The sequence below is a fragment of the Nerophis ophidion genome, linkage group LG11, assembly GCF_033978795.1.
Source record: "Nerophis ophidion isolate RoL-2023_Sa linkage group LG11, RoL_Noph_v1.0, whole genome shotgun sequence".
NCBI classification, from domain to species: Eukaryota; Metazoa; Chordata; class Actinopteri; order Syngnathiformes; family Syngnathidae; genus Nerophis; species Nerophis ophidion.
The window spans coordinates 40,811,962-40,835,853 of record NC_084621.1 but is presented as its reverse complement, the minus strand read 5'-3'; the positions used below and the strand labels follow the sequence as shown (position 1 = coordinate 40,835,853).

Below are 23,892 nucleotides of genomic sequence, written 5' to 3'. Positions count from 1 at the left end.
AACTTAAATCCGTCGATTGGTAAGTGTTTTTTTCGCATTAAATGTGGGTGGAAGGAAACGTAATATAGTTGTAAATGCATCTGCAGGTTATCCATACATCTTTGTGCCATGTCTGCTTTAGCACCGCCGGTAAATAGCATGTTAGCATTGATTAGCATAGCATGTTAGCATCAATTAGCTGGCAGTAAAAATCAACAAAACTCACCTTTGTGATTTCGTTGACTTTATAGTTGCAAATGCATCTGCAGGTTATCCATACATGTCTGTGCCATGTCTGCTTTAGCACCGCCGCTAAATAGCACGTTAGCATCGATTAGCGTAGCATGTTAGCACCGATTAGCTGGCAGTCACGCCGCGACCAAATATGTCTGATTAGCACATAAGTCAACAACATCAACAAAACTCACCTTTGTGATTTAGTTGACTTTATCGTTGCAAATGCATCTGCAGGTTATCCATACATCTCTGTGCCATGTCTGTCATCGCCTGTAAAATGTGGAGACACTTTGGTACATTCAATAGGGGTCTGGCAGCAGACACTTTCGCATCTTCGGGCCAGTGGTGCAACTTGAATCCCTCCCTGTTAGTGTTGTTACACCCTCCGACAACACACCGACGAGGCATGATGTCTCTAAGGTTCCAAAAAATAGTCGAAAAAAACAGAGCTGAGACCCCGTGTTTGCAATGTGTTGAAAATGAAAATGGCGGCTGTATTACCTTGGTGACGTCACGTTCTGACGTCATCGGAAAAAGACTGATAAACAGAAAGGCGTTTAATTCGCCAAAATTCACCCATTTAGAGTTCGGAAATCGGTTAAAAAAATATATGGTCTTTTTTCTGCAACATCAAGGTATATATTGCCGCTTACATAGGTCTTGTGATAATGTTCCCCTTTAAGACATGACTAAAAAGAGAGAACCTGAGTGGAAGGCTTTGCCTCTGCTACTGTGAGCCCTGAGTTTTGTTTGGAAGTCATATAAGATAAATGACTGAAGAGTGTACACAAAACCACGAGTTGCACATGGAGGCATGATTGGTTTGATCTATCCATTTACCACCGCTTTTCCCTTTCGGGGTAACGGGGGTTGCTGGAGCCTATTTCAGCTGCATTCTGGCGGTAGGCGGAGTACAAAGTTCTTAAATGGATTCGCCAGAGAAATACGTAGTAGAAGAGATCTATGTTGCTACTTTATCGATGTACGCATTAAGAGTGAAACGAGAAAAGGAAGTGACAGAGTGCAGTGTGTCGTTATTATTCGCTAATCAAATTTAGGCAGTCATGACAAACGATGAATTTGCCGCCTAAGTGAGAACGGAGATCCGCTAGTACAAGCCCAGGGAGTGTGTGCAAAGTGCGTTAACAACCTCCACAAAGTTGCTATCCAACTTTTATCACTTCCATAAGTGCTAAGAAGACAGCTTAAAAATACTCTTCCGTCGTTTGGCAGCGATTTGCCTTCTTGGTGAAATTTGTAACCCATTGGTGTTCAGAATGTTGCCCGGAGGCCATTTGCTGAATGCAGCGTTTTCTTATGAACCTGTGTCACATTCTAGAAATAAAATGAACAGACCACAATAAATATTGAGCGAAAAGGCTTAATGTGATTAAAAAATATAAAACAAAGTTTTGTCTTTTAACTATATATTTTTCTAGACTTTTTATTACAAATTATTTGATGCAGTCATGCCACCACTATATTGAAAGAATATCCAGAACAATATTGGTTGTTTTATGTACTGAAGTCTTCACGCCACTTCTGTACTTTTTCAAAAGTAAAATAGTTCACTATTGTTATTTATGGCCACATTTATAATCATAGTATTGTTTGTTTTGTTTGGTTTGTACTGGGAGGTTATAGATCAATGCTGTTTTTTTTTTAATGTGTAGTTAAATCTGGTAATACAATCTATTTTTTTTCTAAAATATTTTAAGGCAGTGATCTTAAATATTTCAGTTTGAAGCAGTTTTTAATAAATTATTTTTTTATATTTCTGTTGACGTATTGATGAAGAAAAAAAAACATGGAAATTCACAAGTATTTACTACTGAAATTTTGGTATTGTGACAAGCTGATTTTTTTTTTTTTATAATGGCGTTTTATTCACCTCTTTGTATCAAAGGTCAATGAGTCCAGCCCAAGCTGACCTGTTATTTCTGGAAAATGCCAAGAAGCTAGCTATGTATGGTGTGGACCTGCACCAAGCCAAGGTAAAATGTGTTACGCTTCCTCCCACTTCCAAAGACATGCACCTGGGGATAGGTTGATTGGCAACACTAAATTGGCCCTAGTGTGTGAATGTTGTCTGTCTATCTGTGTTGGCCCTGCGATGAGGTGGCGACTTGTCCAGGGTGTACTTTGCCTTCCGCCCGATTGTAGCTGAGATAGGCACCAGCGCCCCCCGCAACCCCGAAAGGGAATAAGCGGTAGAAAATGGATGGATGGGATAATGACCTTGTCTATAAACCTTTGATGGTTAAATTAAGTTCATGGAAATTGTACACCAAAGTTAATGTTTGAATATGAACATGCTTACATTAATTTTGTAAATGCATTCCATTAAGTTGTGACATCTTTATCAATCATATTCATATTTTAATTGCAAAATCAATGTTGGCTACTGCTGAGGAAGTGGGGAATAAGTACTCCATAACCTCATAGTGTGAGAAAGTCTGCCCCCCACTGGATTTGTGTTGTAAAGAACGATTAAAGCTGTTATAGCTCGGTTGGTAGAGTGGCCGTGCCAGCAACTTGAGGGTTGCAGGTTCGATTCCCGCTTCTGCCATCCTAGTCACTGCCGTTGTGTCCTTGGGCAAGACACTTTACCCACCTGCTCCTAGTGCCACCCACACTGGTTTGAATGTAACTTAGATATTGGCTTTCACTATGTAAAGCGCTTTGAGTCACTTGAGAAAAAGCGCTATATAAATATAATTCACTTCACTTCACTTCACTTAAAACGCTCTAATGTTTGTGCTTCCAGGATCTTGATGGTGTGGATATTACGCTGGGGGTTTGCTCTAGTGGTCTGATGGTTTACAAGGACAAGCTCAGAATCAACCGTTTTCCTTGGCCAAAAGTTCTCAAAATCTCTTACAAACGTAGCAGCTTCTTTATCAAGATCAGGCCATCTGAGGTAAATAACAATATAACGTTTGTCCTTCTATGAATAAAACAATTAGAAATGCTTAAACTGTGGTTACAAATTAATTTATTTCCAAAGTTTTAAAGTAATTATTAATTTTAACACACCCTAAAAGTTAGCATAAATCATGACTGATGTGTGATGGATTGTAAAGGTGGGGAAATGATAGATTTTTAGATCCATCGCAATTTGGACATGATCGATTATAAAATCGATTAGTAAATGTCAATAATTGATCATTCATTTATTAATAGTAAATATTGTTAGGCAGACAGTTTTAAAATACGGCTGACTGCAGCGAGCCACCTCACTGAGAGATCCGACCAGCTCTTTTATTACAGGGCACTTATGTCCCTGTTTTGCACACATTTAATATAACATAGTAAATGTGATGGAAATCAATTTAACTGTTTTTTTATTACAAATGCACAGTTTTTAATAGTTGCAAGTGATAAACGCTAATTTAGTGAAACAAAATAATGTAAAACTACTTCAATATACTTAAATTAAAGATGCATCAATAATCGATTTTTAATCGAATCGTAGCTCCTTAATCGTAATCTGAATCGAATTGTGAGGTGCCCAAATATACCCACCTCTAATGGATAGTGTAGCATAGCATTAAAAAGACCCAAACATCCCCGGTAGTTTAATTTTAGGGCACAAGTGTTGACATTGTTGCATAGTAAGCACATAGTGATGAGAGAAAATAATTATATTTTCCAAAATTACAACGTGCACCAAAATGTTATGGGTCTTTTGATATGTGGAACATATCCACAAATATTCTTAGAAGTGAGCAGTGCAGCTTTTCGGATTCTGCTTATTATACAAACCAATGCTATGGGGAAAAACAATGCTACTTGCCTTAGCACCTTTGTGAAGGTCATTATTTAGTATTAGCTACTTTAAATTATTGTGTTAAATCAGAGCTAGTTTAGATTTTGAATCTTCTGACACGGAGGCTGTTTTCTTTTCTTGCTTTTCACATGGCTTAGAAATATTAGTAATCCTATTCATTGTTTTTTAAGTAATTAAATTGTTTGACTGGACAGGATTTAGAATTTACTAATGCGACCTTGCTTCAGGGTAAATGTCATGCTTCAGGCTGTGTGGCCGACTAATGTAATCAACCCAATGTCACTATCTCTGACTCTTTTGTAACATTTTTTTCCTTTTGGCCCTCAGCAAGAGCAGTATGAAAGCACAATTGGCTTCAAACTGCCAAATTACAAAGCCTCAAAGAAGTTGTGGAAGGTCTGTGTTGAACATCACACCTTCTTTAGGTAAGAATAGTTTGATCTTGCCCAATTTAAATGTCATTTCCCTCCTTGGTGACACGTCTGTTCTCTGTCCTCTGCATAATTGGCTAACTGCTGCCTAATCCGTGAAATTGGCTCCACGTCTATTTGACCAGCAACAGTGCACTCGACCTTACCAGAGAATGAACCCTCCAAGGGTCACTGTTGTTGCATGCCAAGTTACACAACATTGCCAAATATGGAATATAAAACAATTTACTACACTTTAATTCAGCATTTTCTATGTGGCTTCTCATGTGAATTAAAGAGACTGGCTGATGAAACTCAAATAAATATTTTATTCCTTAGGGTTTCAACAATAGAGGCTCCCTCATCACGTCGCTTCCTTGTACTGGGCTCCAAGTTCAGGTACAGCGGGCGCACTCAAGCCCAGACCCGGCAAGCCAGCTCCATGATTGACCGCCCTGCTCCTCGCTTCACACGTTCAGCAAGCAAACGCCTCTCCCGCAATCTTGATGGAGGTATGCACTATATGTCTATTGTTGCATTCCATAAACATCTTATAATAAAAAATACTCAGAGAGACACTCTTCTTTTGGTCCAACAGCTGGAGATCTAACTCTCCAGACCCTGACAGCATCAACTAGGTCTAAGGTTGATGACTGGTCGTTGATATTTAATTCTGACAATCCCCACCCTTTCCTAAAACTTCCAGGTACCTGGAACTGTGTGGAGCTTCGCTTGTGCTTTTTGCCCATTTGTTGATTCAATAATGGCTACATGGCTTCCACCCTTAGCTCATTTGCCACATTTAACACTCTCACTAGAGAGACCCTTCACCTCAGGCATTAATGTTTAACTTGTCAGTGCAATGACCAACTCAGCTTTCCCTGGCGTGATCTCAGGGTGTCTTTGTTCACAACCCTAATTACCAATGCATATTCAACCTTGATGCTTTAGTTTCTTGTTTGGACTTGCTCAAATGCTGCAGCTTAATAGTTGGTATATAATTTCTTCTGTTTTTGCTTGAGGCTCATCATCTTAATCTGGCTACTCACTTTGTAACCATCTCTGCCTGATTGTGTGTTATTGAAACAACAGATTATGATGACAGCATTGGTTACCCATTTTGGATGTAGCACCTGGGCTACATAGCTGTATCAGAAACCCATATCATTTACCTAACTAACTTCCCCTTACTGGACTCACAAAGCCTTTCATTTGCGTTGAAGCACTAAGTGTTGTTCCTCCATGGTCATCATTACATTTTGCCATCACATCGTCATCTCTTAACAGCCACAGGTGAGCCTGAGCAGGCATATATTCAGTCCTGGAACACTCAGAAAGGTGGTCTGCCATGGTGGGAGCTTTCAACTGATGCACAACTGAAGACTAGAACGAAAGATGAGTGGTCTGTCCTGCTGAAACGACATCCTCCTTTTCCATTTTCCCCATCTGTTGATTTTGTTAAACCAGGTATGGAAGCTTGTCAGCTTCATGATTAATTTTTTTGTTAATTTTCTTCAGACATTTATTCCACATTTTGGGTTTTTATGTAATTCTGTTTATTTAGTCTACGCTCTTTTTCTTCTCACCTTGTCAGTTAAGCCTAGCTTGGCAAAGGCCAGCACTATTGACAGGTTATTGCAACCAACACGGAAAACGCACCAAGATTGGTTCAGCTCTTTTGACCGAATCCCCAGCCTGTCATTTTATGAGCATTTTGAGAAACTTCATCGTGAGTCACTGTGTGCCAATACAATTTTTGAACAGACAATGCATGTGACATAACGAGCACTATTGTCACATACCAGCCTTTTTAATGATTCATAGTCGTTACCTGTTCCCCTCCCTGCAGCCCACATCCAGGTGAAGGATGAACAGACTGAGAGTTTTACAGAACAAGAACTGACAGATGAGGAGCTCAAAGAGAGGCTACAGTCGATGGTGATGATGGTGGACAAACTAGAAGAGATGGAACATTTGGAAAGGAGGCTGAGGAAAGTGAAGGACTTGGAAGAGAGGCTCCAGGAAGTTGATGAAATGGCAGATAGGATCCAGGAAGTCATAGAACAGGAATTAGGAGAAGAAGAAGTTGCTAAGCTTAAAGAGGAAGAACTACAAAAAGAAAGTGAAACTATAACTCGGACTGTGTTAAAAAATTCTCTGATGATGGTACGGAAAAGTAAAGATGGAGAAGAGGTGGATGAATTAGAGGAGCAAATAAAAGAAGTGTTTTTAAAAGGACTGTCACCTGAGGTAGATGAGGCAAGGATTGAGAGTAAAAACAAGGCAAAGGATGCCAGTTTGTTTGATGAAAATTTGAGACAAAAGCTACGTCAGATCGAATGTGAATGGCAAAATGAGGTGGAGAAAAAGATTAGTTCGCCACAACTAATTTCCTCTTCTGAGGTAGCTTATCACATGGTGGAAAGGACTAAGAAGAGAGTTGCGTTTGTAGACCAGAGAATGCAGCAGCAGCCTGATACTGTGAAAGCAGCACAGACAGAGCTAATATCAGAAGATATTTTAGATGAGATTAGACTGAAGACAATAATAAAGGAGGAGAAAGCTAAGATTGTTACAGAGAGGCTTGAATTTGAAGATAGATCTCAACTAGTAGAAGAAAGGGATATCTGGGTCATGCTTTTTGACCGTCCACCATACACAGCTATTGTCAAACCACAAGGTACAGTATGTCAATTTGAACTAAGAAACTTAAATCTGTCTTTAGTGCTAATTTGTTTAAGTACAAGTTTTGACTTTGGAGCTATAATTGATATCCAATTCTGTTCAAACTAATTTATTGTTGGTTTAATTTGTTGAATATCTTCCTTTTGAGTCTTTGGAGCAACTTTTCTCTCCTATTTTTCTTTACTTTGATCAGTCGCATCAGTGGAACATGTTGATTTGGATGAGGAGTTTTTCACTTCAAAAGCAAAGGTTACAACATATGAGAATGAGAGGTTATTTACACTGGAAGAGCCATCCATAGCAGAAGAAAATATCCCACAACCAAAGATCAACGCGGAAAGAGATGACTGGTTTGTGTTGCTAAATGTGGCTCCAAGATATGTCCAACCAGGTAGTGCTGAATCTTTGTGTCCTGATTTCCAGAACACTCGCTTGTCTGTAGTTGTATATGCTCATCCATTTTCTACTCATGTCAGTTACCTTCACGAAACAAGTCCCAGAGGAGGCAGAAAGTTTGGTCTCTGTGGTTGAAAAGTTCAATGAGATTAGGGGGGTGCTGCTTGAAGAAAGACAGATGAGGGAAGAAGCACCAAGACATCTTCCAGAAATACAACAGCAGCTGGTAAAAGAGCGAGACGATGACTGGTTTGTGTTGTTGGATGTTGTTCCCAAAGAAACAACTTATGTACAATCAGGTATTGCTTAAATGTCATCCGTTTTACCAAAGCAAGCAGTCACATAGAGCTTTGCTGGCTTTCTTGGCCCCTTTGAAACCTGTGGTGCCTGAGGATTTGTATCTTTTTGTAGTGGCTTTTGAGGTCCCTGCTAAAGACGACGTCTCTCTGGCTGAAGTAGAAGCAGTAGAAATGAGAGACAAACCTGCAGAAGTTGGAGTAGTGGAAGAAACGGAACTTAAAGATGATCTGAACCTAAGAGAAGTCACAATGCTGTCCCGGGGTATAAGAGAATGTGAGCATGACTGGTTTTCACTACTGGATGTTCCCACAAGAGAAACATTGTTTGTGTCACCAGGTATTGCTGACTTTGCCCACATGCTAATTTCTTATACCATAAAACCTTCAGTGGTAAAAAACATTTTTACATGCTTATTTTTTCAAGTGACCATGGCTGTGCATCATGACCCCCAAAAAAGCATGTCTAGTCTGATTGAAGAACAAGTAGATGTTGAAGTAGAAAAAATAATGCTGCAGCGAGTTGAGGCTCCTACGAAAATATATCCAGAGCAGAAAACAGTTCAACCAGTCATGACTAAAGTTGACGATTGGTTTCTACTTCTGGATATTATTACCAGGGAAATATCCTTTGTCCCAACAGGTACCTACTTCACTGCTTCCATTTTATGTGCTTTTTTCATACTTCAGCAAACCAAACAATTTTTTCATTCTAAAACAGTAATGCCAATGCCAGCTAAGAGCTATCCAGTTGTTGGACCGGTGATTGAAATAAAATATATTGAGGAGGAACTTCCACAGATTCACCAGACAAAACAGCAGTCATCCCAATCACAACCAGAGATAGATGATGACTGGTTTGTTGTGTTTGATGCTTTTCGGGATGTGGCAGCCAGAATACCTTCAGGTATAAAGTTAGTGGTTTGCGCTTACAATATTCTGGCAATATACGTTCCTCTCACTTTGACTTTGTTTGCTTGTGCCAGTCACTCCTGTTGAAATCACTCTGGCAATGAGGAAGACATTTAAGACTGAGGTGTTAACCACTGAAAGTAGAACTTGGGAGAAGATGATAATTGGTGGCGAGAGCAGGCGTGATGAGACGTGTCTATCTGAAATGACAATGACCGCAGTTGTTCAAGCATCAAGAAGGGAAGGTGATGATTGGTTTCACTTGTTCGATATCATCCCAGAAAAGATCACTGCTGTACCATCAGGTATCCTTCATGCACTTTGGAATTTAAATTCCAAACAAGTAATGCATTCACAAATGTTAATGATAATGACAGCATTATGTATTAATACAAGGTTAATTTATAATTAGCAAATGCAGCAGGAATACTAATTTATTTTTGTGTTAGTTTCTTTGGTCAAGCGTATTGTGGATGTGGTGAAAGTCAAAGGACCAACGTCGAGATTCAACAAAGAAGATGTGAGGCGATCTGTAACGTTTTTCGAGATTAAACCATCACAGTCAAGAGAGGTTGATGATGACTGGTTTCTACTCCTAAATACTGCAGTCAAATCACCTGGTATTCTGTTAATTTTGTATTACATTACATCAGTACAAAAATCAAATGTTCAGGTTTCAGTGTGGTTATGAGAGCTCACATATCATTTGTATTCTACTTTAGTTCCCGAACCTGTCCAAATGTTTCCTGATGTAACACCATCAAAAGGGTTTTCAGTTTTAGAGAAGAGGTCACTGCAGAGAATTACTTTTGTGGAGGATATGTCGATGCAGGCGATGTCGTCACAGCAGCAGCCATGTCTAACAGAGAGAAAGGTGGATGATGATTGGTTTAATCTGCTGGATGTGGCTCCGAAAAAATCAGGTATTTTTAAGTGGACAGTCCAACTATGTATGCAACGAGTTTATTGTATGACAAACTACCTCCAAACCTTTTATGGAGGTTAGGGTTGCTGAATTATCTGTGTTTTAATGTTTTTCATGATATTGCAAGAAATCAAATTAGTTGCTGTCTCTGAACACATCCGATCTCCGGCAGAAATTCAAAGAACCACCAAGGTCAAAACGAGGATTTCTAGTTTTGTGACAAGACCTCAGTTTGAGAAACAGATCCTGGAAGAAAGACCTCGCCTTAAATATACTCGTGATGATGATTGGTTTATTCTACTCGACGATGACCGCAGAAAGTCAGGTATTTTGCCTGATTGGTTTGACTTTTTATAAACACACTTCTTGCACAAGTTTTCACTTTCTTTGGCACTTATTAACATCGCTTCAAGATGGATGCCGGTCAACCATTATGCACATATGTGTGACTGCACTTTGTTTTGCAGATTGAAGAAATGTTGCTTCATAATCTCAATACTCACTGCTTCAGTCGTGTTGAGCTTTGTAGCTTCTTGCTTCCTAACGTAATTACCTGAATTTAACCGCATCTTGTCCTTCTTTCAATTTGCTGGTTATGTACTTTTGGTCTACTTGAAGATGTCGGATCCAAGGTGAATTATATTCTTGCAGTGTGTGGTCTCCTCATGAAAGCTTGTGACTTTTAGTATGATTTCTGGCATGTTGTAAGTCGTGTGTTGTACTTATTTGATGATGGCTGTCTCAGTATTTCAATACTGTTTTTTTACAACCAATCCCCTTTCTAATTTGTCTATTGTTTAGTGGTGATCACACAGAGGAGCACCCGTCCTGTCAGCGCGCCAGTCTTCTCCCAAGCTGCTCTGGCAGAGGCCGGAATCCCCATGGCACCATTGGAACAGCCTCAGACCTCTACTCCCATCAGGACAGCCATCAAAGAGGAACGAACACTTGAGATCACCTTAGAAGCCATTGAGCCATCAAAAAACGAGGACAAGGTATTTATTTTAAGTTTACGTTTTACTGTTTAATTGTACTAAAAAGTATCAATTCGGGTATGAGCCTATTTGAAAATCTGGGGCCTTGTTACATTGTTCCTAAGATGTCTTCTAAATATTGATCGCTTTGGTATATATTTTTTGGGCGATAATCACGACCAATAGATACATTGTAAGTATTTTTGTTAGTAAAGATGCAAAACAACCCAGCGCATATTGTTCTATGAGCTGTGTCTCTTGCTGCTGTAGTCAGCAGTGTGGAGGGACCAGAGATCTGTAGACTCCTCAATGATCCCCTCCATCAATGGGGACATTCAGGTTAGTGCCACCAGCCTCAGAGACACATATCCATAAAAAACAAGAAGCAGAGGATATGCTAACATGTCTCCCTCTCTCATCCTAGTCTGATGTGACGAGCACGGAACTGGTGCAATTGCGAAAGGTCAGATTTTTAGCCTTGTGTGTCCTTCGCAGTCATTTCTACATTTCTAATGTCCCTGAGTTATGCCCAAGATTAATTCCATCCTTTTCTCATTTGCCTGCATAAACAATAACTAGGCCATAAAGGGTTCAAGGAGTATACATTTACCAAATATCATTATTTGCTTGCCTTATGGACTAAGTATAACTGTAGTGTTCTGTGGCTTCAACAGTCATTAGCCGTTAATTAAACATGTATGTATTCATTGCATGCACTTATTACCCTGGAATGTCTTGCATGATTATTTGTACTATTAACTTTACTGACGTAGATCATCATAACTAGTGTATTATCACCACTAGTGTCACTTCTCAAGTCCTTGTTTCTTAATTTAACTTCAGACTAGAATACTGAAACTGGTTAGGCTTTAATTTTTAGTCCCACCTGTTTGCATGTACTGTATATAGGTTTGCAGCTCATCTTTTCAATTCACACATGATTACATTTTAGAGTGTGCATGTCTGAGGTGCAGCAGGTAGCTGCCAACACGCACAGAAACTGACACCCTGATCCAACCCCTTTTTTCTGTTCATTTTTCACAGAAAAGAGCTAAGAAAATTGAGGGAGATTCAATTTATATCAGACATAGCCTTTTAATGTTGGAGGTTTGTATCCCTGCTCGAGATGTCAGTCTCTTGCTGTGTTTTCTTGCACTTTGATGCACTGGCTGCTGTTTCATATCACGCTTGCACGATGATTTAAAACTTGCATAAGGTTACCTAACAAATGTGTTTATGGCAACTCTAATCCACATGTTTCAGGAGAGTGCTGTTGAAATGTAGACCAATACTAATTTGGCGATTGTTCTTGATACTTACATTGACTGTCCTTTAGAAGTCATATACAAGTAATCATCTGAAAAACACCTAACAAGCTGAATATCATTCTATAATCTTTCTGGATCATCAGTATTCTCCTGCTTTACTTAACTGCTTCTCGCATCCTTTTACCATCTAATGTTCATATTTGCAATAATTACAACGCACTGAAAGCATTTTGGAAAATAAAACTAAGCAGCTGGAAGTCTAAATTGTTGAATATTTGTGTTGCTGTGTGTGTGAAAATGATGTATTTGGCGACACTTACCATTAAGTTGCGCCACAGTCAATAGGAACACTAAATTACTAAAGCTTTGACTACATGCGTGGAATGTATGGTAATGTGTAATCACACACACAAAATCATTGAGATCAACTTGGTGCTAAATGTTTAGTTTTATTTGTGCTTTATTAATTTATGTTCAATCCAAACAGGTTTGTTTTTGTCCAGGCTTCATCTTCATTTAATTCTATTATAACTTCAGTTTTTTTACCCGCTTGCTTGCTGATTTGCCAGCCTCATGCTGTGCTCGAAATCTGTGATTTAATGCTTATACCCTTCATACCACAATCAAGTCTGTTTGACAAATCATGGCTGTTGAATATCATCAATCAAACAAGCCTGAGAACTTTGGTGTTTTTCAAATGTGTCTCTGATGATTTATCATTGTTAGGGACGGCGTGGCGCAGTGGGAGAGTGGCCGTGCGCAACCCGAGGGGCCCTGGTTCAAATCCCACCTAGTACCAACTTCGTCACGTCCGTTGTGTCCTGAGCAAGACACTTCACCCTTGCTCCTGATGGGTGCTGGTTGGCGCCTTGCATGGCAGCTCCCTCCATCAGTGTGTGAATGTGTGTGTGAATGGGTAAATGTGGAAGCAGTGTCAAAGCGCTTTGAGTACCTTGAAGGTAGAAAAGCGCTATACAAGTACAACCCATTTATCATTTATTTATTTACATGATCTACAACACTTAAAATGTGGCCCATCTCATGTGTGACCAAAAATCACAAAATCTGCTGTTGCTTATTTAATCATTTTAAGGCACAAGTTTACTCAAACAATAGCCACCAATATTAATTGTTTTCCCCTTTCTCTCTCCTTTTCTTTCATTTCGCCCAACTTTGAAAATTCTAAATTCCTCCACTTTCACAATTTCTCCCCTCCACACTTTGTCCACACCTGCCTCTCTCTCCATTACCTTTTGATTACGGTATATTCACACCATCACCCTACTGCTCGTCCTCCCTCTCTCCGCTTCATGTTCCGATTGTAGGAGTTTGATAAGCCTCAGGAGGACCTGCTCAGGCATCACGCCAGTGTCAGCGAGCTGAAAAGGAACTTCATGGAAGCTTTGCCAGAATCCAGGCCCAGTGAATGGGACAAGCGTTTGTCAACACACTCTCCATTACGCTCGCTGGGTGTGAATGGTCAGCCCAGTGCAGATGGGGTAAGTCTGAAACAGCAAACATATCTGTATGCATTTAAGATATGGGAATTAAATATAGATTAGAAGAATACCCTCAACTTCATGTGTATATGCATGTGTCATATCAGATTGTTCATAGTTTGTCAACTCTGAAGGTTGTATGTGTTTGCAAAAAGCATCCCTGGCTTGTGTGCACTTTTATTTATGTTAAATTTTGAGGATCTTTAGTTTTTATTACATAAATTATTGCTCCACAAGATCCTTCCACTAAAATTGCATTTTGGCCAAGCACTGACCAGTTGCTTCTTTTATTGGTTGACTGTTTGATGGTATATGTGTTCGCATGTTCAGACCTATTCATGGCAATGGTATGTGATATGCAGCACAAGCATGTGTATGAAGAATGGAATGGGATTGGTTGACTTGGCCCTGCACTTCCGTATTTTCAATTAAGTCTGATGTGGACTAGGCATCTGTGAGACATGCTATCCACTAATGTGCTTCATATCATGACATGCATCAGATGCTGACGTGTCCATTGCTTGACATTAGATGTGGTGCATGGCATCGGGAATGAACCCCTAACTGCAAGATTTGCACATTCTGGAAAAGAGCAGACATGACCTTTCCCTTGCTTCTCTAGCCTTCCTTCATCAAACTTGTTGTTGCTCGAATGTGTTATGCATTGCGCTCTTTCTTCCCACTTTCCACTGTGTTCTCAATTTACTGCTGCTTTCCCCAAACCTCAAATTGTTTGTGTCCGAAGAGACAAGGTGTGACTTACAGATCTATTAGTTTTTATAACCTCTCTAGGCAGCAAAATAATCAATCATTGTGAGCAATTTTTTATCGTGCATTGTATCTTCAATTGGACATCTTTTAATGGAGCTCCCTCTGTGTTCTGTTTATACAACCAAATCACATTTTCCCAACACATCTGTATTGCACTAAAAGATCAACATCTGCAGAGAGGAGGAGAATTAGAACAAACAGCCAGATTAAAATGCAATGGGTCATTATGTAACACTAGTTAAATACATTTAATGTAACAAATTACTAATTTTGCAGAAAAGCAATAGATAATATGAAATAATTTTCCTGCATAAGATGCTATTATAGTTAGCATGCCTTTTTCTCTTTTCCGTGTTTAGTCAAGTGCTCTGATGGAGTACATGTTAAAATGCAGTATATTTAGGCTTGAAATAACAGTACCTGCAATCTGAATCACTCAAACAATTTTGTCAATGGTGATGCCATCCAAATTTTAATTTACAAATATCTAATAACATTTTTCCAAGGTTAATTGCCATCAAAATTCCTCCCTCTCATCTCTCTCCCCTGCTCCCCAAACCCCGCCCCCTTCAGTTTGTCACCCGCCTCCCACGCGGCCCCCTGCTAGACTTCTACTCCAAACGCAGCTGAAGGGCCTTCTGGACCCTGTGGAAGTCCCACACTGGTGTGAGTGTGACCTGCGGAGACAGCACCCAATCACCTTGCCATCAGTCTCTCGCTTTCTCTCCTCTCCGACATCACTGTAGCTTTCTTCATCTTTTTTTCATCCTCCGCTCCACTTGAGAAGCCACCATTTTTTCCCCTTCCGTCTCTGGAACAGGACAGTCCCCTTTTCCATTTCTGGCACCATACCATTTCCCAAACAGACTCATTCTCAAGACTAATTAGCACTGGAATACAATCCAATCTTCTTCCTTCCACATTTTCTCTGATTTCTATTGGACTCATTATTTATATGTTACATAATATCACATTTTAACAGGTCTTCTATTCTCTGTCTACATCACGTTTACATACTTTTTTACTAAATTTGTATTGTCGAGTGTTTTTAAGATATTTGGATAAGCTGATCAGTAAGGGAACTAGCATATTTACCGTAATTTGTGATCTTGATACAACATTCTACAAGGCTGTTAATTTTGGTGCCAAAATATTTGTCACAGTGCATAACCTCTGTGATTACAATTCTTGAGGCAGCTTAATTGTAATATTTGTCCTTTAGCAAGTACAGTACAAACAAGGCCTTATATAACTACTGCACGCATCCTGTTGCATGAACAAAGAATAAAGGTATTCCATATACACTTCACTGGTTGTGTATTCATGCATTTTGTATTTTGTTATGCAGGTATGCAATTTATCATTTGTATTTGTTTTATTATACTGATACAGTGGAACTTCCAAAGTTGAACAAAATCCATGTTGTGGCGTTTTGACATCCAAGTTATCCCAACTAACCTCTGAATTGTACCAGCTTAACATGCATGGTTTAAGTACAATTCAAACATGCTTACTACAATTAATGATATGAAAATATAATATCACGGTTATTACAGCCAAATGTATCGCGGTATTTAGGATATAACAATATGAAAATATAATATCACGGTTATTGCAGCCAAATTTATCACGGTTATCGCGGTATTGTTGAATGTGCTCAAAAGGAAAAAATACACAAACTGAAATCTTTTGACCAAGTTATTTATTTAATAACTAAAATAGTCACACTGTTATAAAAGCCACTATTTTTCATGTTTTGTGTTTCTAATGTCTCACTGATAGTGTTTGTCTTAGTATTTTATCTGTTTTAGTGGCTGAGCTTTTATTATTTTAAATATTTTTTTGTACTGCAACACTTTTAAGATTTACTTAAATAAAAAAGTGTGTAATAAATTAAATCTATTAGTATTATTAATTATTTCTTGTAGGCGTTGTTGCGTTCTACTCTTTTTAGCGGTCTTTGAATACACCGTGACAAACACTTCTTGTCTCATATTTCCCTGAGTATAGAATGATTACTCTGTTCTAAGAGAACACAGCTTGTAGGTTCAATGTGCACAATTGAATATATTAGTTGCTCAGTCAGTAATGTGTTCATATAAGTTGAGATTTGGGTATGTCGTTTCTTAATGGGGAAATACGTTAGTGTCTTTTGTTTTCATGTTAGCATGTAAACTAGCTAGCTGGGGCCAGTCAGTTCATGAGTTTAACAATGTACAGTTATAAATCACGTTATTGTTTATAATTTTAAATTAAAACGATAATACTAGCTGTCAGAAGTCTTACCATGGTTATCATTATTACCGTTTATCGTCATGTTCCCACTTGCAATAAAAGTAAAGGGAAAGTGAACCACTGTAAAGTAAACTACTTATTACATTGACAGTCCCGTAATGGACGATATTGTACACACACCATACAGTATTGTACTGGGAAGCACACTGATGATTATGCCTCAAGCTACAATGTACAGTATGTGCGTGTTAATCTTAAATTGTTAATGCAGTTTTATAAATTTATATTAGCTTGTATTGTATTGAACAGCCAGACCCTTACCAATGATGGGTCCGGCTAACAAAACTCAAAAGTTTTAATTTTATATCTGAGATATTTTGTCCGAGATGTTGGCTGATCTCCAAATGGTGTGACTTCTGGAGGTTCCATAGTGTATGTCTATCATGTTGGATAAAGAAAAAGTAGTCAAATTTTAATGTTACATTTGTTTTCTCCATAACTAACACTGGAATGCAATAGCTTTATCAAAGTACAAATTAAGCAATCTGATGATTTACCCTTTTGTGTTGTTAGTACAGAATGTGTGAGGAATATAACTAGAAAAGAGGATGCTATGTCAACCATAATATCTCGCTAAAGCTGTGTGTGTTGGTTTTGCATCTGTTTTGATTCTTTGAGGTGAATGAACGTGACAACACTATGATAAACTTGCCAAACATTCATGTTTTGTTTAGCCAAAAACCTTATAACAGGATGATGTGCATTCTGCGGTGGATTTATCATGCTACCAACTTGAATGTATTGGCCTTTTCTTTTTTTTTAGAGTGTGAGCATTAGTCCAATGTGCAGTGGTTCAGAGGCAAAGGCTGCACATGAGGAAACCTTCATCACTTTGGACTTTTCCAACAAGTCCAGTCCTGCTGTGGGCCTCTGTCGATGTGCTGACGCCCCATGTGTTCCAGTAGAGAAGTCATGTGATCAGGAAGAGCTTTTAGTTATGAGGCCCTCCTTTGCTCCCATAGTAAATGTGGCACAGCCGCCTCCCTCCCTCAACCTCTCAACTAAAGGTTTTCATGAAAACCAGAGGAAAATAGTTTCTGGACTTCCAGAGTGCTCTGGGAACATAGTTGGAACTTCTGCTCCATATTTCAGAAATGGTGCGCCACGGGCCGTACATAGCTTCCAGGTAGCCTTCCTCAAGTTGATTCTGTCTCTGCTTGAGCTTTGTTCTATTTCATTGTTGATTGATTGATACTTTTGCCACACTTGCTCACCGCTGCAGCACCAGCGCAAAATAAATGTGAATTGTGGCAGTTGTTGCATAGGTGTCGCACAGTTGTGTGCTAAGATCTCAGATATGGATGATCCCTCTAATTATCTGACTTTCTTTTACCATCTTGGGTTTCCTCTCATCTTTTGGGATCCTGGCTTCATATTTGGTTTGGTTTCCTTTTGTAATCACTGGTGATTTAAAGGGAATATTTTGAAAGCAAAGAAAGGATTGTTTCATTGGGAATCAATTCCTTCCAGCATTCATGTCGTAAAAGTTTTTTTTCTGTGGGGTGCAATGTGTCTGGTTAAACAGCCACTCATGGGGCTATGCTCCCATCCACAGCCCCCTCTGGTGCAGACCCAGACAGTCACCATCACAGCTGCCTCCAACTCCTTACCCAGTGGCATCTCCACCACAGAGGTCCCTATCGTCCCAACCCAGACAGTCACCTATGAGTCTTCAAAGGTAGGGGCTTAGTATAAGTAATTGTCTGGCTCGTGTGCCTGAAGGAAGACTTAGCTGCAGCAAAATGTGAGCCGGCGTGATAGGATTCAGGCCATTGTAAGAGCCCTGGTTCCGCCATGAAACGATACATGTAACGCGTTAGCATAATGCAGAAATGGTGTCACATAAATTTGTCAGGTGACTGAATGTATTGTCCAACTTCCCCACTTGGCAACACAACTCTCAATAGTTCTCTCATCAGCTTACTTATCCAATTATCCAATCGCATGAGAATACAGCTGATGCCCAGATTTTGTCTGCACACATTCATTGTCGAGTTGCTGTCTCTCCCAGGGTGCAGTTGATGGTGCAGACGAGGACAAAGAAAGCACAAAAATGTCCATCTCTCAGACCTCAGAAACTACCAGTGGCACCACCATCACCACAACTACTACGCACATCTCAAAGGTCAGCTGCCCACAGTTCAATGTACTCCTCTGAGCTCATCTTTTGAATTACTAAACCATTATATACTTTAATTCCTGAAGCAGATAGTGAAAAGCGGCTCCTCAGAGACTCGGGTGGAGAAAAGGATTGTCATTAGTGCAGACAGCGATAATGACCAGGATAAGGTATACATTTTGCCATCATGACATCAGTACGAGCACAAGGCAACCATTTTACATCTTCTCAAGAGACAATTCTATAGAAATCAATTGTGCATATACTTTTAAGTAGTCTGTGAACAGCTTGTATAGCAGTATAGATTTACTAGGGGTGCACAAAAAAAAATCTGTTTTCACAGCCGAATTGTAATTCTTAATCATTCCGATTCTAAATCGATTCATAATTACAACTTAAACAAAAAAAATGTTTTGGGCCATCTCCATGCTACCAGAAATAGTTTCTAACCTGTAACCTGTTTTGAAAATGTTTCATTATAATTATCATACCAAATAATACATTTCGAGAATCGGTTTAAACCGAGAATCGTGTTGAATCGAAAATTGATTTTGAATCAAATTGTCACACCAGGAATCTAATAGAATCTTTAGGTGCCCAAAGATTCACACACCTAAGATTTACTGTCCACATAAAATGAGTCAACATACAGCCTTTATTGTATAAATAGCTGGCAAAGTACTGGTAATACACAAGTTAACTGTCAACAGTCTTGCATTGTGGTCTGGGGCTGCATGAGTGAGGCCGAAACCAGGGAGCTGCGGTTTATTTAGGTTAACATAAACTCCAAAATGTTTTGTAAAAAACTGAATAATAGGAATCTGGGAGACATGGCAGTTTTACTACATTAAACGGGAGCCCAAACATCCAAGATGTCAAGTGCCTTGCTGAGGAAGGTCAAGGTGAGGAAGTGGACGTTTACTGTATGTGTCCTCTAAGCTTGATCCAAATTGAGTGCCAAGCATCCTCAAGCAGAAGGTGGAGTAGTGTAAGGCTTTTAACATCTATCATGGAGTATTTGAATCAATGCAGTGCTTAGTACAATGGTGCCCACACTAAATATTCACACCAAGGACACAGTTTGGACAAATAATTATTATTTAGACATTAATGGCTGTGTGTTGAGGTATTTTCAGAAGACCGTAAATCCATTCTGATACAGCAGCTGGACAATGACTATTCTAAATTCCAAGTTCAATTTCTATTGATTGAGAAGATTAGTGAGGTGCATCCTCAATTAATTGAGAAACGCTGTAAAGTAAATGGGCCCAAAAACTTTTGAAGTGGGATTTTTTTGTTTGCAACCTTTATGCTGTTGCCGAGTGGGTGCTAACTTTCCAATGTGTTTTAAAGCAATACAACCGTCCTTTGGTATTTCAGTACGTAACACGTCCACGCACATTAACTTTGTGTGTTCAGGGCTGCAGCTATCACTAATATTTTGTATTCGAGTAATCTACCGATTGTTTTGTTCGATAATCTAGTATTTGGATAAAACACACTTCGTAGCCCCAATTCAAAGTAGTTAAATAAATTAAATTCTGCTTGCAGTAACCTTCATTCTTTTTACCTTAATAAATGCACGTAATCAACATTAAAATTGCACACTTATGTGGGCGGCTTCACGGTGGCAGAGGGGTTAGTGCGTCTGCCTCACAATACGAAGTTCCTGCAGTCCTGGGTTCAAATCCAGGCTCGGGATCTTTCTGTGTGGAGTTTGCATGTTCTCCCCGTGAATGCGTGGGTTCCCTCCGGGTACTCCGGCTTCCTCCCACTTCCAAAGACATGCAGCTGGGGATAGGTTGATTGGCAACACTTAATTGGCCCTAGTGTGTGAATGTGAGTGTGAATGTTGTCTGTCTATCTGTGTTGGCCCTGCGATGAGGTGGCGACTTGTCCAGGATGTACCCCGCCTTCCGCCCGATTGTAGCTGAGATAGGCGCCAGCGCCCCCCGCGACCCCAAAAGGGAATAAGCGGTACAAAATGGATGGACTTATGTGAGCATTAATAATAAAAATTATAACAACAAAAAACTGCATTTTATCGCCACACACCACAGCTCTTGTGCACTTTATTGCAGCGGCTGTGCGGCAACTATCCACGTATTTAAAGTTCCGGGCAAGCCATGCGGTCAGGATTTTATCAATTTGTATTAGTTACATTGAAATGATTTATCAGGAATATAAATCAATGTTTTTTTGTAATTGAATGAATCAATTTAATCGTTGTAGCCATCTGGATAGCTGAAAATGGCAATTGCTGAATGTATGTTATAACAACAACATGACTGCAAATTGTTTGTCTTATTAACTACTTTTGTGTTGAAGCACACACTCTTTGCGTGTGTTTACATGAGACATCAATGACTGACTCGCCTGAACGCCAAACAAATTCCTCGATCCAACCAGCATTTTTTATTAAATATAATTAGTAATTGTGAAAAATGTTGACATTTTTTAAAAATATGTATGTTCTGTTAAACCACTAATGGTAACATAAGCTAGCCGGTGATGTTCTTGTTATATTTTGGGACAAATTGCAAACATACACGAAGGCTTTAGAGGAGCACATTTACATCACTTATACATAAGAAAACGTTAAATGAATGCTGAATAATTGAATTCTATTCGAACTGTTTTGTCTAGTAATGAAAATAATCTGTGGTTAGCACTCTGAATTGTTTAACGTGAGTCAAACCACATTGTTTAAAGCACATAATGTTGTAAGAGGAGAATGAATGTTGGGGTCACCATCATATTGGTAAATGACATACATTGCTTAATTTAAAATGTAAAAACAAGCATATGTTGTATTTTTTGCAGGGCAAAGATGGCGGAGCATCAGCATTGTAACTGAATCACCACAAACAGCTTCTCCTTCGACTCCACTCCCTCAATGAAGAACTCACTACACACACCAACTGACCCACTCCTTACTACACATAAACACACGCACACCTTCCAAGTAGCAAAGTGCGACAAGATGGTGTTTTTCTTTCTGTTCACAGTAGTTAGAGGAAGACTGCACTATGCGCATCAAACTTCACCTTTTAGAATCCGCCTTGTTTCATTCAAAGCATCATTTCCCACTTCAGTCATAGCAGTTATGTTTGTTTTTAAATGTTTTTACGTCCTTAGCAGGTATTTTTTTTTTTTTTTTTAATTTACAGATTCATTGTCTTGGTACTAGTTTTGATTGTTAGCATGTATCCTTTAATAATACTGGGGACAATTACATTCATGTTTTTGTGTATTCATGCATTTCATTTAGGAGAGACATTTGTTCAGTTAAATTATATACCTCACATTGATACACAATCTGTGCTCTAATTTGGACAGTTGTTTGGGGTTTGCTCACTGCTCAGGTAAAATAACAGAAATTTCCCCTCTGTCACTTCTGGCCGACGACTTGTAGCCGACATGTTCGTGTAAAGTTTGAATTAAAACTTAATCTATTTTGAAATATGCTCTATTTTATAGGTTTAATGCTTTTATAGTGTTTGTACAAAATGACGTTTTTAAGTTATTCATATCCCTCAACTGATAAAAGAAAAATTGTGCACGCCAATTGATTTGACTGAATATGGGGTCTCAATTCAAAGTCTTGGTTTCCCTAACAGAAATAATTCATTGGACATAACAGTGTGCTTCCCTCAGCCAGGATGTTTACTCGGACGTCAGAACTGCTTTGGCTATTTTTGTTTGATAAAGCTTTGGTCTGTTTATCTCAGGTTTTAATATACTTTGCAAGACCACAGACCTCAATGGGAATGTCCATATATGTATATCTGTCCTTGCTTCAATGTACAATCTTGTTCAGTGTGTGAAGTTAATAAATTGGAAGAGCATGTTCTCTGGAGAATTTTGAAAGAATGAATACAAAACTAAATGTTTAATTAGGAGAGTCATTTCAGAAAGCTTCACTTTTTTAAATGAATGCTTTTTATGACTATATTGTATCCCTCAATTTTACCATTTTGCATTAATAGCATACTGATTGCATTTTTGTACAATTTTTAACAAAATTCTTGTGGGAACATTTATGAAGGCAGTTGTCCCTTTTTCCATCAGGAGCACACTTTTTTTTACATGTTCTACTAAACAGTAATTTATTTGTAAAGTAGCAACTGTCTCATGTGATTTGATGTACTGCAATGTCTCGACTGAAAAGCTGAATTTCAAGCTTCCATTTAGAGAGGTCACAATATTTATATGAACAAAAGTTTGTAAAGCCTTTGACCACATAGTCCAAGTATATTGCTCTCACTTGCTGTCTCATGTACTTTTTCTGTCCACGCACTAATCCCTTTTTTAGATGGCGTGTTTCTTAGCAAACGTCTTTAATGCAAAACAACAGCAACCTCTTGGGTGAGCTTTTTAGAATTTCACTTGGGGGAAAAACATGTTTTAGATGGTGAAAAATGTTGTCTCTTTGTGACTCATCTGTGTCTTTTATTAAAATATATTTAAAAAAGCCTTATTCTGCATTGTGATTGACTAAGCACTTAATTGTGAAGATTAATCTAATAATCCATACGTAGTAAAGCAATTAACATACCATCCAATAGATAAATCATATGATAATATTTAGTTTTGTATTGTAGTTTTAGCCTGATACATACAACGACGCACTAACTCATGGCTGCAACCCACCGTTAAGCCCTAAAATGTTTATTTTTTGTTGTCCAGTATTTGTGAGGGAGGGTAATCTGGTGCACACTCTTAAAACAGTAGGTGGCGGTATTGTATCTGTAACGTTGAGTGCCACCGTCATGTTACGAGTTACGGCAGTCTTGTATTAAGACTTCAGCGGTAATACCAAATCGCCGGCTGTTCAACGCACGATTGATGTAAATTAATAGTTTTTTTATTTTTATTAATTATTTTACAAAAATGCTCCTCTCTGAGCTGCAACCTTATCGTGGTAGAGGAGTTTGCGTGTCCCAATGATCCTAGGAGCTATGTTGTCCGGGGGCATAAAGCCCCCTGGTAGGGTCTCCCAAGGCAAACAGGTTCTAGGTGAGGGATCAGACAAAGAGCAGCTCGAAGACCTTTATGAAGAAGAAACATCATGGACCCAGATTTCCCTCGCCCGGACGCGGGTCACCGGGGCCCCCCTCTGGAGCCAGGCCCGGAGGTGGGGCACGATGGCGAGCGCCTGGTGGCCGGGCCTGTTCCCATGGGGCCCGGCCGGGCACAGCCCAAAGAGGCAACGTGGGTCACCCCTCCAATGGGCTCACCACCCATAGCAGGGGCCATAGAGGTCAGGTGCATTGTGAGCTGGGCGACAGCCGAAGGCAGGGCACTTGGCGGTCCGATCCTCGGCTACAGAAGCT

General features: G+C 39.3%; 1 protein-coding gene across 17 annotated transcripts in view; it reads left to right on the top strand.

Annotated features, from left to right (window-relative positions):
* The window catches only part of LOC133562090 (uncharacterized), a 45,996-nt gene extending 22,960 nt beyond the window's left edge, over positions 1-23,036 (top strand). For 6 of the 17 annotated variants that reach the window (XM_061915948.1, XM_061915945.1, XM_061915947.1 and 3 more), the window contains 27 exons: positions 2,123-2,210; positions 2,984-3,136; positions 4,334-4,431; positions 4,756-4,928; positions 5,015-5,122; positions 5,704-5,883; positions 6,011-6,145; positions 6,266-7,096; positions 7,295-7,492; positions 7,578-7,796; positions 7,909-8,133; positions 8,221-8,436; positions 8,515-8,700; positions 8,780-9,010; positions 9,155-9,325; positions 9,428-9,628; positions 9,803-9,955; positions 10,432-10,625; positions 10,875-10,943; positions 11,029-11,067; positions 11,649-11,711; positions 13,198-13,371; positions 17,201-17,563; positions 17,993-18,115; positions 18,449-18,562; positions 18,643-18,726; positions 21,380-23,036. In XM_061915948.1, coding sequence (XP_061771932.1) covers positions 2,123-2,210; positions 2,984-3,136; positions 4,334-4,431; positions 4,756-4,928; positions 5,015-5,122; positions 5,704-5,883; positions 6,011-6,145; positions 6,266-7,096; positions 7,295-7,492; positions 7,578-7,796; positions 7,909-8,133; positions 8,221-8,436; positions 8,515-8,700; positions 8,780-9,010; positions 9,155-9,325; positions 9,428-9,628; positions 9,803-9,955; positions 10,432-10,625; positions 10,875-10,943; positions 11,029-11,067; positions 11,649-11,711; positions 13,198-13,371; positions 17,201-17,563; positions 17,993-18,115; positions 18,449-18,562; positions 18,643-18,726; positions 21,380-21,409 — 4,819 coding nt within the window. In that variant the 3' untranslated portion in view covers positions 21,410-23,036. Of the gene's footprint in view, positions 1-2,122; positions 2,211-2,983; positions 3,137-4,333; positions 4,432-4,755; positions 4,929-5,014; positions 5,123-5,703; positions 5,884-6,010; positions 6,146-6,265; positions 7,097-7,294; positions 7,493-7,577; positions 7,797-7,908; positions 8,134-8,220; positions 8,437-8,514; positions 8,701-8,779; positions 9,011-9,154; positions 9,326-9,427; positions 9,629-9,802; positions 9,956-10,431; positions 10,626-10,874; positions 10,944-11,028; positions 11,068-11,648; positions 11,712-13,197; positions 13,372-14,715; positions 14,809-17,200; positions 17,564-17,992; positions 18,116-18,448; positions 18,563-18,642; positions 18,727-21,379 lie in introns of those variants that run through there. The other 11 variants (XM_061915950.1, XM_061915943.1, XM_061915952.1 and 8 more) reach the window with 11 other exon arrangements.
* Positions 23,037-23,892: the final 856 nt, after the last annotated feature.